This window comes from Strongylocentrotus purpuratus, unplaced genomic scaffold (assembly GCF_000002235.5).
Source record: "Strongylocentrotus purpuratus isolate Spur 01 unplaced genomic scaffold, Spur_5.0 spur5_scaffold_5, whole genome shotgun sequence".
Lineage (NCBI taxonomy): Eukaryota > Metazoa > Echinodermata > Echinoidea > Camarodonta > Strongylocentrotidae > Strongylocentrotus > Strongylocentrotus purpuratus.
In genome coordinates this window covers 34,250,659-34,264,761 of record NW_022145611.1, presented here as the reverse complement: position 1 = coordinate 34,264,761, position 14,103 = coordinate 34,250,659, and the positions used below count along the sequence as shown (strand labels likewise).

The 14,103-nt window shown below is 36.9% G+C and overlaps 1 protein-coding gene across 3 annotated transcripts in view; it reads right to left on the bottom strand.

Annotated features, from left to right (window-relative positions):
* Positions 1-11,863, bottom strand: part of LOC575638 (zinc finger CCCH domain-containing protein 14) — a 34,281-nt gene extending 22,418 nt beyond the window's left edge. For all 3 annotated transcript variants that reach the window (XM_776024.5, XM_030998779.1, XM_030998777.1), the window contains exons 1-11: positions 11,728-11,863; positions 10,711-10,753; positions 10,039-10,153; positions 8,767-9,532; positions 8,093-8,220; positions 7,564-7,731; positions 6,348-6,769; positions 5,840-6,044; positions 4,960-5,272; positions 4,193-4,346; positions 2,734-2,842 (exon numbers count right to left, since the gene is read on the bottom strand). In XM_776024.5, coding sequence (XP_781117.4) covers positions 2,734-2,842; positions 4,193-4,346; positions 4,960-5,272; positions 5,840-6,044; positions 6,348-6,769; positions 7,564-7,731; positions 8,093-8,220; positions 8,767-9,532; positions 10,039-10,153; positions 10,711-10,753; positions 11,728-11,763 — 2,459 coding nt within the window. In that variant the 5' untranslated portion in view covers positions 11,764-11,863. The remainder of the gene's footprint in view (positions 1-2,733; positions 2,843-4,192; positions 4,347-4,959; positions 5,273-5,839; positions 6,045-6,347; positions 6,770-7,563; positions 7,732-8,092; positions 8,221-8,766; positions 9,533-10,038; positions 10,154-10,710; positions 10,754-11,727) is intronic.
* Between the last annotated feature and the right edge of the window lie 2,240 nt (positions 11,864-14,103).

Genomic DNA, 14,103 nt, shown 5'->3' with positions numbered 1-14,103 from the left:
GGTCATTGGTGTTTTAAATAGACTCAAAGATATTTTACCATTACGCATACTTGTACAATTGTATAACTCTATGATTTTGCCTTATTTTAATTATTGTATTATTGTATGGAGCAACTGCACTTCGTATCTGCTTCAAAAGCTATTTTTATTACAAAAAAGAGCCGTCAGGGTTATAACAAACTCATATTATAGAGCACATACAGGTACATTGTTTTTTAAGCTGAAGTTTTTAAAACTTTATGATCTATATGATATAAGTATTGGAGCTTTTATGTTCTCTTACATGTACAATATAACTACTTTACCTGATTGTTTTAATAATTATTTTATTTTTAATAGAGATATAAATCAATATAGTACTAGAAATTCACACAAACTTTATGTTCCTTCATTTCACTATAATTTGTCAAGAACAGTAATAAAATATAAAGGATCCATTATTTGGAATAACTTACCAGATTCTCTCAAATCATGCCCAACATTGTCTAGTTTTAAGCGTAATTTTAAACACAAACAAATATCAAGCTACATTATACTTTTTTTAGCTTTTATTAATTCTGCCTGTCCTTGTATGTGTGTTTATATGTCTTAGTTAATGTAATGTCTATATTGTCAATATTTTGCTTTTTATTACTGAAGATTTTACTTTTGGGGTTGTAGAAAAAGGGGACCAGCCTAGATAGGTCAATGGCCTTTGCTGGTCCCTCACATCCCTACTCCACCCATTAATCAATTTTAGTGTTACTGTTGTTGTTTTATTTGTTCTTATTATATTTTATATATATTGCATTTTGTATAATTGTATTTTTAATGTTATAATGATGTTTTTATTGGATGTGAAATAAAATGAACTTGAACTTGAACTCATTATTCAGCCAGTATACATTTTCTACCAATTTTTTTTGGCACATGACATTTATATGTAATCTTGAACATTCAGTGTAAGTTTTGTTTGATTCTGTGAGAATTCATTTTCTTTTTTTACCAGAACTCAAGTTTGTCTTTAAGGTAATGAAAACAGCAAAATAATGATTTCTTACATCATTGAATACTTACACAATCGGGTATAGGTAATAGGAAAGGTTTGTTACCGACATGCGCAAGTCTTTGTGAAAAAAATGAATTTGGTGTGAACTGTCACAGAAAGAAAAAAAAATGATCAAGTCCTCAGAGGCTACAAAAAATGCTTCATTTACTCTTTCCCTTTAAAATAACATGAACACATGCTTCAACAAAATCCTTGTTTATGAGTGTAGCTTCAAGGCCTTTGTAAATTTAGATATGATGGATGAGTGTCAGTAATAGACAGACAACAACAAGACATCCTAATCAGCTAATGGGAAAAATGGATGAACCGTTGCCTCTTCTTGTCAATTAATGCTTCCTTGAAAATCAATCATAGCTCATAGACAAGGAAATAACATTACTAGATGTAAATAAATGGAAATGAACAGTGGATGCAAGTTCAAGAAAGTCTCTGACCCATGTGAACTACATTGTGCATCATACCTTTTCTGTTCGGAAAGAAACTTAGGTTTGCTTTATTGTACAATAAATTCACACAAAATGGTATATTTTAGGTATGTTGTGCTAAATTAGAACTAATGTATTGTAGGTTAAAAGATCCGTCTCTCTCTCTCTCTCTCTCTCTCTCTTTCTTTCTTTCTTTCTTTCTTTCTTTCTTTCTTTCTCTCTCTCTCTCTCTCTTTCTTTCTTTCTTTCTCTCTCTCTCTCTCTCTTTCTCTTTTATCTCACAACAAAAAAATACTGCAGTCATTTATACTGCATTCAGTGAAGATGTACTATATGTAAAAGAATAAGTTTGACTATGTAATTAAAAAACTAGATGGAACTTTGACTGCGCGCAGAATGATGCCTCCGTCATAGAGCAAGTTTAAAAACCAAAACAGAAGAAATTTTTCAAATTCAAGTTTCATTGTATTCCATTAACAGGTTCTCAGAATATCGTGATTACAAGCAATTTCTCATATACATATATGACCCTTTGATCTTTGACCTCATGACCCTAAAATCTACTCAGTTAATTGGCTCTGCAAGATGTCCTGAGTTAAATAGTAATCCATCTGTCAGTTCTAATGAGAATGCATTCACAAGCTATTTTAGCATACAATGAGCCCTGTGACCTTTGACCTTTGACCTCATGACCCTAAAATCTAATCAGTTCATTGGCTCTGCAAGATACATACATGTCCAGAGTTTGATAGTAATCCATCTGTCAGTATTGACAATGCATTCACTGCTATCTTTGCATACATAATGAGCACCTCATGATCCTAAAGTTAAATCAGTTCATTGGCTCTGCAAGATACATACAAGACCCAAGTTTGGCGGTAATCCATCAATTGGTTCTTGATATAACGCAATCACAAGAACGGATGGACGGACACCCAGAAACATTTGTAGCGGAGGCATAAAATGCAGTAAGACTGCAAAAAACATAATTCTCCCTTTTACTGAAATTACAGCCAGAAAGGCATGTATGGGTTGAATAAATTGAACAAAAGTGCTAGTGGTTAATGAATGCTGTTAATTACTTGTAGTATTACTTTGTAAATTACATTGTCTCAAATTTCAAACCCTTTCTTTCTTCCACATTTCGTAACTTCTTAAGAGATAACAATCCAATTTAATAAATAAAAAAATCAGCTGATGGCCACTTCTCTTTCTAAAGATTAATAGTTTCCATTAAAAAAATGTTTGAATGATCCTTACCTGCATGGTGTACTTGGGTGAAAGAAGTTGCATTCACTGCCATTCTTACATGCTGGCCAAAACTTACATCTCTCATTCACTTTCTCTTCCATTTCAGCATGGCCATGTTCTTTATGCAGGAGGGGATAGGAAAAGGGAAAAAATTGATTAAATTATGAAGATTCAGTCATTTATATCAAAGTTTTGGAACAATTGAAGAGAATGGAGGAAAAAAATTGAATGAAACATCTATAAATCAATTCTAATTTCTATGTGTCCTTATTTATACTGTTGCACTGCCATACCCTTAATGCCTGATACCAAAAGGGAATGACAAACACAGATTCAAATAAGTATATCTGAACTTGATATATTTCCTTAACAACAAAGGAAGTTCTCTGGATAGACAGATCAGTATGATACGACAAATCACATGTCAAGTAATAAAGAATAGAGATTTCAAGATAAATTATGATCTTCATTTGTTCTGCTTAAGGCATATTAGCATGAAAACATGTTTGAGTTCTCTGATAAATGATAAAGTAAAATGCCAGGAGTTTACCAGATAAAAATTGGGATTTTTCAGCTCTTTGTACCAAAGCACTATAGGTCATTTGAAACCAACACAAACATCACATAGTGCGACTCTTGCCTTCACTCAAAGGGCAAGCTGTGCCAGTTGGCTCACTGAAATACTGAACATATATAAGCAGTAATGCATAACTGTACTGACTTGTGAGTGGTATGATATATGCGCACCTGCAAGGCTGGCAGGCATAACCTGGTATGGATTTCAAATTTCTGTTTCAAGTCACAGATATCTTAATAGCTGAAGGAGTGATGAACTTCTTAAACTAAAGATTTTCTCTATAGTACTACAACATTTGGAAATTTTAATCCATAGCCAAAAATTCTGTTTTAAAAATATTGGTTTGCAAGCAAATTATTAACTATGGAATGACTTCAGAATCCTCCACAGTGTAATTAATTTTAACTATAATCCTGACCCTAGGGATTAACCCTGATCATAAACCTAATCTGACCCTAACTTAATCCTACCTCTAAACCTGACCCTGACCCTAACCCTGACCCTGATGCATTGTGATGATGCATGCTGGGATAGTTGTCCTTTAGTTTAGCCCCAACAACCACTAAGATTCATAGAGGTTCTATTAACTTTAAAAGACAATTCCGAAATTGTACAAACTTTTTAAAGGGTTGTGTTTTTTTTGTTCTTCCTCAACCACCCCCCCCCCCCCTTGAGTAAAAAAAATAAAAAAACAAAAACAAAATTGCATCTAACAACATCCCCCCCCCCCCTTTTTGAGTGAGAAAATAGGGAAAATAAGGGGAAAATAGGGGTAAAATCAGCAACGACAAAAATTGGGATTTTTTTTTTTTTTTTTTAATCGAAAAACTGATTTATATCGGGTTATTATCAAGCCCGAGTGGTTGAGAGTATTTGACTGAAAGAAATTACCTTCATCGGACTCCTGGAGAGTGAATGTAACAGGTGCGACCTGAGGCTGGGGTGGTGAGTAAAGAGAATCCTTCACCAGCTGATGCTCAGTGGGACCAACACGCTTCATAGGAAGCTCCTTCTCAAATAGTGATGACCTCTCTTTAAAAACAACCTGCAAAGCGGAAAGAATGCAGTCAGGTCAATAATTACAATATACATGTAGGAATGCTATACCGTTATACAGTTATCACAAAGCTGATTTGTCTTCGAAAAAAAACTTAATGAAACAAGATTTGATGTAAATCAGCTTTAAGTTTCATGAATAATATATAGCTTCAAAATTCAATTGATAAGCAAAATGTAATAAGACTGAAATACAGCAAAAGAACATATCTGTTTTATTTACAAATAAAATAATACTAGTTTGTTTTTAATTAAATAGGGATTATGGTACAGATTGGAGTTGTAGGTTAAGTGGCTGATATTAAATATTAAAATCAGACAGTTTGTTAGAGGCCTCGTTTGAGCCAATGAGATATCAAGCCATTCAAGCCAACTCTTGTATTTTTCTAGGTGGTACTGCTACACAAATAACAACTACCTCCTACAATCCACAGATATTCTCAGTCACAACCTGATAAATAATTCTGATAAAACTAAACTAAATTTCTTGCTTATTCTACACATAAAGGCAATATATATATTAAAATCCAATTTCTAAAGTTAAAGAACGTTTTGCCTCCACTACATAGTCTTCTTCATGTTGTCTAATAATGGTTATGTACCTGTTGGTATTGCATTGGTTGGGTTGGTTCATACTCAAAGCTCTTCTCCTCCAAGGAGTCCATCTCCATCTCTTCACTTGGCTCGTACCGAGAAAGTAAGAACCGTTGGTTTGGGTCCAATCGAGAGATGGGTGTAGGATTGTACTGAGAACCGGTGGGCATGGCAGGTGCTTGGTTGCGTACACCTCTGGTATCTTGACGAAGAGGAGGCTTCCGTTTCTTGCCCTCCATGGTAACTATGAAGCGAGGATTGGAGTCTTCCGGTGCAGGAGGAGAGAACTGGTATTGGGGCTGGGGCTGTGAAGGCCGTTCTCTGTACAAAGGTAAACCAAAAAACAATCTCAAACGTGCCCTGACAAATTTAAACTCACAACCTTTGTGACGGAGTGATACAAGGATGAAACAGAACCACTAAACCAGGGCTTCTCAAAGTCAGGGACGTGTCAATCCGGGAGGCTGTTTTTTTAATTTTTTATACCCTAAGACACAAGTTTCATATAATTTTGACCCTACTGCTTATCGTCAAAAGTTGCCGTGCTGCTCACAATGCAGAATTGTCACGTCGCGGATATGTGAATGGTACTGTTTATTAGGATTCATTCGTAAACCATTTGAGATGTAGATATAAAACTTAAAGAACTTATTCTTCTTATGATCTACTCTATCAATATTCCAAATCTAAAAAATATTCCTCATTCCATGGCCGACATTCCAAGGGGGCACAACTCAGCTCACCCCCCCCCCCCCCTTCCCCTCGGATGAGAGAGAGTATCAAAATAATTCCCCTTAGATCAGATTTGACCATAAGGAAAAAGTTTGAGAACCCCTGCACTACACCATAATGCACCATTCTTGAATACAATTGAAATCTTCCGTTTACCTTTTCTGAACAGTTGTCAGCCTATCATACTGCAGAGGTCGAACTATGGTGGTATTTCTGGTGTCATACACCTGTTCCTGTATCTCCATCTCCCTTTCATCCTCTTCAATTAGTTCTACCACTTTCACATCCCCCTCGTCAGGCTCCACAACAACTACTGGTTCTGCTTCATCTGCCTCCATGATTTTGATTATCTGACGTTGATCTGCAAAAACAAACGCATGAAATTCTGTTGAACAAGCAATTTAAAGTTTTAAGAATCAGTTTGATTACCGGTAATTCAGACAATAGATAGTGAGTGCTAATTTATCAGATTTAGACCTTAAGGCTTTCAGTTAAAGAAAAATCATAGCACCACGTCATGAATTGAAGTATAAAGTCTGGATGAGTACAGTATAATTTTTTGAGATTCTTTTCAGAAATAAGCTTTCTGTCGTTTTTGATATGAACTATCTGATGAAATCCTCAAAACATCCATATCAAATCAAAAGCATAAACTGATACCCACCATCTTCATCTTCCACACTCTCCCCTGGGCTGTCTGCTGTTGCCCTTTCCAGCTCTATTTCCCTCTCCTCCACATCGTCATCTTCTTCCACATTCTCCACATTCTCCGCAACATCCTCCTGCTCCTGCTCATCCTCCCGCTCCTCCTCCACCTCCTCCTCCAGCTCCTTCGCCTCCACCTCCTCCTCTTCCTCTTCAGCCTTCTTCTCAACTCTCTGATAGGTATGTGCATCAAAGTTTCTCTCATTGGCTTCCTTAAAGCGGGATCTGGACATGAGACCAAGGGGTCTGACGGACACAGATGCCTTTGTCGATGGCCTTGGAGTAACTTCAGCCTGATTTGTTGCTCTGACAGCAGCTGTAAACATCGTCTTAGGTGCTGCTTGTCTCTTGCTGGAAGGCTCTTTGTCAGCTGGGATAGATCTGAAAGAGATAGAGTTGCTCCATAGGTTAAACTTAAGTCATACCCTTTCTCAATAAACATTCTCATGGCATGTTTTTACTTCATATTTAATACACAAAAGTGAGAATATCGGTATGATTTGTACCTGCTCCATGAGTACAAAAAAGTGGATAGATTTCAGTTCAAAATAATCAAATTTAGCCTCGAGTAAATAAGAGGATTGCGTGACATAAAGCACTCTTATAATCATTGGTACGCAATCAAATTTATGTTATTAGTCTTATTTATTACTTCCCCCTCCCCTTAACCCAAGATGATGCCTCAAACTAAACCCTAACCCAAAACCCAACTTCAACTCAAGCATATACCCTGTTTCTTTGGAAAAATAAGGCAAGCATGAAGTTACAAAGAAGCAAATATCACATCCCTAATGAATATGATAGAGTCCCGTTGGTGGTAAACTTGATTCACGTGCAATACCACTATGTCTCTCTGTTACCAAGAAAATTTAAAAAAAGGATTTGTATTCTCATTCTATCATTTTAAAACAAGGTGTAACTAATTCTACCCCAGAGATTACAAGTATTTTAATATCACAAATAAATATTATAGGACAACGTATTATTTACATTTCCTCATTGCACTGCTCATCTTGATAAGACAATATTCAAATTTAGTTTTACAGTTAATGACCATATTCTAAATTTCACGACGAGAGAAAAAAATTATTTCTTGTCTCACCAAAATTAATCTAACAAATTCTTTGGCAGTATGAGCCTATTGGGTTATGATCATATTACAAACAAGTTCTTACCTAGCCACAATTTTCATTGTCCCCGGCTGACTTGCAGATCTGACGATCATTCTCCTTGGCTCTGAGAATTGACCTGCTGCTGGAAACACACTGGTTGACTCTTGGGCTTGTGTTATAGCTTTCTTCAACAATGCCATGCTGTTCTGTTTGGTCTTAGGTAAGGGTTGTCTGCAGGAACAACAATAATTACATCAAATTATGGAATATTTCATTTTGTTCAAACCTACAACTGATAAATATCCAGTATTATTCTGTTCAATAATTTACCGTCTGATTGAGGAAGTGGAATTAAATATCTGAGTAATCCCACATAACTAGATGTCCCAGTATGAGCTTTGTACAAGCATTACTTGGGAACTTAACAAAATCTGGTCTGAGCAAACTGGGGGTGAATCTTTTTACTGTTGTTTCTGCATTGCATAAGACTTGTCATGCATTGCATGTATACACAAACTCCTGAAAGACTACCTTTAACTAGTAAATCTAGAAATGATAGCCCAAACATGGTATTCATAAGACAAGCCTGTACCTCCTCCGTGGCTTGACAGTGCTGGCCATTCTCTTTACAACTGGTTCATCATCATCAGAATCCTCATCGTTGCCCTCAATAACTTGACCGATGACAGAGCCGGGGCCTGAGCGTTTCATGGTTACAATCTACCAAAGGAGAGACACAGAGAAACACATAATAATCAGGAAAATCATATCGTTATGTACCAAGGGCTGTTTTCTACATGTATGCTAACTTTTATGTCTGTGAAGAATGTTACAGAGCATAGACACTCAAAATTGATTCTAGCACAGATGTCTCTCATGACTCTACATGTACGCAACCAGCTTTGCAAAACAAAACAAAACCCAATGACCCGACATATTTGAAATTGACATGCCATTTAACATACTTTCAGGACCATAAAAGATAACATAAATTTTTAGATTGGACTGCTTGGGGAGCAGCCAGCTACAATAAAAAATAATTTGAAATACATTATCAAGGTGAAAATTTAGAAAGACTGGGTCTCTTGGAAGCAATACGATCCTTGTCCTCTTTTTCTGGCTAGCTCATATAGCATGTAACAAAGTACAGAGGGATTATCTTCTCATTCTCAGAAGCAAGTATGATTCTCTATTTTGATTATTATTAGAATGTTTAAAAATTAAGATCTTGCATCAGATATTCATGTTTCTGATTGAAGTACTTACTGGTACTCTGACCACTGTGGACATAGTAGTAAGGATCCTTGGTTTCTCCTCTACTTCAGCCCTCCTCTTGACGGCAGGAGCACCAAGACGTGACTTGACCGATCCTCTAACTGGAACAGACTCTGGACGATCTCTGGCTGGGATCCTGGAGCTCCCTCCACCCATCGCAACTGTGAATTGAGTAGAATGCTCCCTAGACTCCTTAGTCATCGCTTTAGGGGATACCTTCTTGACTTCCTTAGCTTTCTCTTTAGGTGATGTATGTGACTGTGATAGAACACTCTGGATCTTCCCTTTGCCCTTCACTTGTGTAGATTTCACAGAGTCAGTAGCAGCTGGTTTCTTTGCTGCTTCGTTCATCTTAATTTCTTCATCAAAGAAGTCATCAGTATCTTGGAAGAGGGATATTACAGGCTGAGAAGAGGAAGTTGTCGGTACGGACCCTGATGAAGCAGCTGTTTCTGTGCTAGCTTTTGGAGCACTCTGTGCAGGTTTCTGACTTGTTTTTTCAACAGGGTTTAAATCACTGATCTGGGCGACTTCTGTTGACGAAGTAGTCTCATTTGGCTGTTTCACAGTGTCCGTCCCAGCAGATGATTTGCTTCCTTCTCCCTGGTCATCTGCTTTGGTTTCACTTGAAGTACGGTGTCTTTTATCTTTCTTGTCATCTTTTTTCTTACTCTTTTTCTTTTTGTCTTTGCCTTTTTCTTTCCTTTCCTTCTGCTCATCCCTCGCTGCCTGGAGCTTCTTGAGGACACCTTGGAGCCTAAATAGAAATGGCAATAATGTGACAGAAAACATTATACACTTTTTATTGTTTTTAATGGTAGCCCACAATCTGCCCCCCCCCCCTTCTTTTAAAATAAATGCACAAAATGTAGAATCTCTTTGCTGGAATGAAATATTTTTGGTTTTGCCTCTTCTAAAAGCAAGAACTGAAAACAAAAAATCTACAGGGATCCTACATATATGGTAGGATATTCGGATTCTCAACATATATCACACAAGACTGCAATAGAATATGAGCCATATCAAATATCAGTTTGCCCTACCTTTTACGAACTTCTTTATTTGAAATTAAATTTCATGACCAAAAATTGTATCAGGGGTTTCCATTGATATTTGTGCACAAAAACAAGACGTGTGCAAAATTTATCAAAAACGATTCAATACTCGATACAGTTTTATTCAAACCATTCCTCAATGATTCTAGCAAACATAACATAAATACCCCACCACAAGAACAAGTCATAGGGAGCAATCAAATCTTACCATCCACAGAATTTATCTGTGTTTGTACCCAAGAAGAGAGCCAGATCATCTTCCATCTGTTCTTCTGTCTTCTTGTTAGCGATCATGACCATGATGTAGTCTGGTAACTCTTCATCTGTGTCAACAAAACATAAAAACTCCAAGATCGATTATTTGCTCAAAATGAACAAATAAGTAATACATCATTATTTTGTCAGTATATGATGGAATACTTGGCTAAAATGGATCACAGTACACACTTATCAGGATAGACAATTTCCTTTCGACTTATTATCAGAATGCTTAAGTAAAATTCTAAAATGGAAAAATTGTAAGAAGATTCATTACAGATATGCCTACATGTAACAGACTATATGTGCACCGTATGTATGTACGACTGAGCATGATAGCTCAGTCGGTAGAGCAGTGGTCTCATGATCCGGTGACCCAGGTTCGAAACCAAGGCGCTGCCCTAGTGCCCTTTGGTAAGGCATTAACCCTTATTACCAGGTCCCTCGGAGAGGACCTAAAGCCGTTGGCCGTCTGGTTGCTTACTTACAAGCATTTATGCTTTCTTAGCAGTCAGGTAAAATAACCACCACCACCACCACCACATATGTAAATCCCTCTCCAAACAAAAACAATAAAAACAACAAACACAACAAAAATGATTACTTATCATGACACACTTACCAACATAATTTCCCAGGTCAATCAGTTTAGCTCGGATAGCTTCCTGTAATGAAGACAATGTAAAAAATGTATATTAAAAACACTCTGCATTAATACTAGTATTGCAAAGTCACTTTCTGAAACCTCAGAGGAGGAATTCGCCCAGATTGCATGCGGGGAGCATGAGGTCTTTCATCTCTTCTCTTCCTCCTCCTCCTTTTTGAGTACAGACCTCTCTACAGAGTATTATTGTACTATACTGGGGGTGTGTGCAGGTGGACCACTACACAGGGGTTTCCCCCTACTCATATACGAATAGTGCAGTGGGTTCTTAACGTGTAAAGGTAGTGACTCTTCTCTACACGGGGCCTCCATTTAATGTCCTATCCGAGGAACAGAGTGTTTTCCACTGAACATGACCTCTTGTATGAACAAGGGAAGGGGCACGTTAAGTCAAGTCTTTTGTCAATTCCGTTTGTTGCAAGGCCTACAGCAGGCAGCCGGTGAAAACGAATTTGTTGAATGAAATAATGGAAATGTAAGCATTACTTTGAACAAACAGAACTTTGTTATTCCTAGCTCATTTTTCCTGATTGAGGTGTCATATGAAAGGGCAGAAACTGATCTTTCTAGAAATGTGATTTTCTCTTTGAAATTCAGATAGATCTACCGTCCGCCAAATGATTTTTTGGTTCCCTCTCTTCAAATTGATTTTAATGACTCGTGCATGAAATCTGCATCATATGAGCTGCATCAAATGAAAGAGGAGGATCTAAGCTTTACAATTATGTGTCATTTATTAATTATAATTGTGATTAAGTTATGATAAAAAATCGATAATTCTCGGTTTCGTTTTTTTTTCTGGGACGCACTGCAGCTGTGTAGCCATACTAGCACACACACAAACAAACAACACAAACATCAATAGAAAGGACCGAAGGTGATGCGACATTCTCCGTTTTCAACAAAAAAACGAGGCTAAAACTTATAGGTAAATCAAGTCATTCCAGTACACAACACCTGAAGTTTCCCACTCACCCTGATCTTTTGACTGATTGCTTTACCCATCTCCATGTTTGATGGATTTTAAGGGCAGATCTTGCTGCGAATAAACGAGAAAAAATCGTTGTAAATCGTCTCTCATCAAAAGCGAAAAATAAAAACTAGGGAAATTACTGTTTCTTCAATGAGACAAAATGAAAAGGAAAAGTGCAAACATTTACCATTTGAAAAAGAAGAAGAAAAAGAAGAAGAAGAAGAAGAGGGAAGAGTTCATTTTTGTATTTTTCTTCTATCCATCAAAATCATAATCGATGGGTTGACTTATAAGTAGAAGGGAGGAGAAGCCGGGAAGGGGAGGAAGAGGGGGAGGGGGATACGTCCAAGGAGTTAGGGAGAAGAAAAGGAAGGGAGAGGGTTTTGGGGTAGATTGTGCTTTAATAAAAGAAAAACTTATTATTTCAATTCTGTATGATAATATGTTGCTTTTTTATTTTATGTATTCAGTTCGATTCTGAAAAAAGCAACGTTTGTTCTAGTTTTGGGTTAAAATAACTGTGTAGTGCGGTAATATTTTCCTGCTATGGGATTGTGATATATTTTAGTTTATACATTGTGAAATTATTTATGCTCGTTCAGTATCAAATGATAAAAAAGCTTTGTTATAATTATGTTGCAGTTTTGTATAAACTATGTTATGTCGTAAAAGAATTGCAGTTTTGATCAATGAATACAACCAAATAATAAAAACGCTCGACCAATATACTCCTTCGTCCCCCCCCCCCCCCCCAAAAAAAAACTGACGTACTAGTGATGGGGGCAGTTGACTCCCAAATACAATTCAAACGTGGTTTATTTCTACCGGTAATTCGATACTAGTGATTTACATTTTTTTTTTCAGGTACTCCAAAGTGCCTCTCTTTATATAGGAAAAGTGCCCCTTTTCTTTTCTAATAACTGTCCTTCCTCTCTTTGTACCTCTTTTCAGGTGCGAGAAATTCCCCTTTTCACCTCTGATATTTTTGCCCTTTTTTTTTTTTTTTTACTTTGCCTTGAAACCCCTTTTCCTTTTTAATAAGTGCTTTATTTCCTTCGGATAAGTGCCTCCATTCCTTTTTTGTATGAGCCCCTCCCCCTTTTTAAAATGTCCCTTTTCATATCTGATGAATTCCCCTATTAAAATCTGAAAGGCTTTTTCCTCTTTTTTTTCCTTCAACAAATTCCTACTTTCTTTCTCACAAGGACCCTTTTTCATTTTTGTTGAGAGTCCATTTTCAGGTGCAAGAAGTGCCATTTTCAGCTCTGATAATTGTCCTTTTTACATTGACACGAGCGCCTTTTCTTTTCTAATAACTGTCCTTTACCCTTCTGGTAAGTGCTTACCTACTTCATTTCTCCACAACATGCACCTAATTCTAGGCGAATTTGAGCCCCGTTTTCTTTAGTTTTCCCGAAGGGCTCGCTCGCCTTTATAGATGTGATAATTATGTTACTCGTAAAAGAACTTTTCAGTCTTTCTTCATCAGGGTTTGTTTTTTGTCTTCTTTTATAAGATGTAATTTTTCGAACTATAGGTCCTCACAATTCTTTGAATTTTTGCTCGCTTGCTTCGCTCACTCGAAAATTAATATTCAGGCAATCACACCGAACTGCAAAGTATGTTGCTTAAGCAGTATCTTGTACCACGTAAAGAAAGAAACAAATATTGATGTCATCTCTTCTTGGTAGTGTAATCACAATCATGACGATGCAGGGGTATATACTAATGTCTAAAAATGATGTTTGTGTTTTCGATGTTTCCCTTTATAGGTGCCCCTTTTTATTCCTGAAAGTGCCCCTTTTTGTTGGTGCTCCGCCCCCTATTTTGGAAGACGCTTCGCCGCCCCTGCATTATGCTACTTGGTGGTGATGTTGATTTTGTTCTGACCCCAAAAGTTTTTGCTCATTAAGCCACTGCCCCCCCCCCCGTTTTTTTTTAAAACCACGATCTTGATTAATTTGTTTAATCCTCAATAAGATAGGAGGTTACGATTTTTCCCATATAATACGTCAACTTTTGATTATAAAAGCGAACGTAGAAAACATGAAATGAATAAAGAATAGCTTTTCATGAACACATTTGTGACAAAGGTTCGGACAAAGCTAGTCCACATGAATTGATAATCGATAATAGTTTACATTACTGTACAATATGAAACGTGATTGGCTGAGAGTACATATAACATTGATTCTCAATGGAGAACCAATGATCAAAGGGCGTGTCGGGGAGGGGGGGGGGGTAACTTAAACAACAACAAAAATACCCTTAACATAGTTGTCAGAATACTGCGCCTTTACGCCAGTGATGGTGATCGTGACTATTCACGATCACCATCACTGGCGTAAAGGAGCAACTTGCCCAAGATATAATAATAA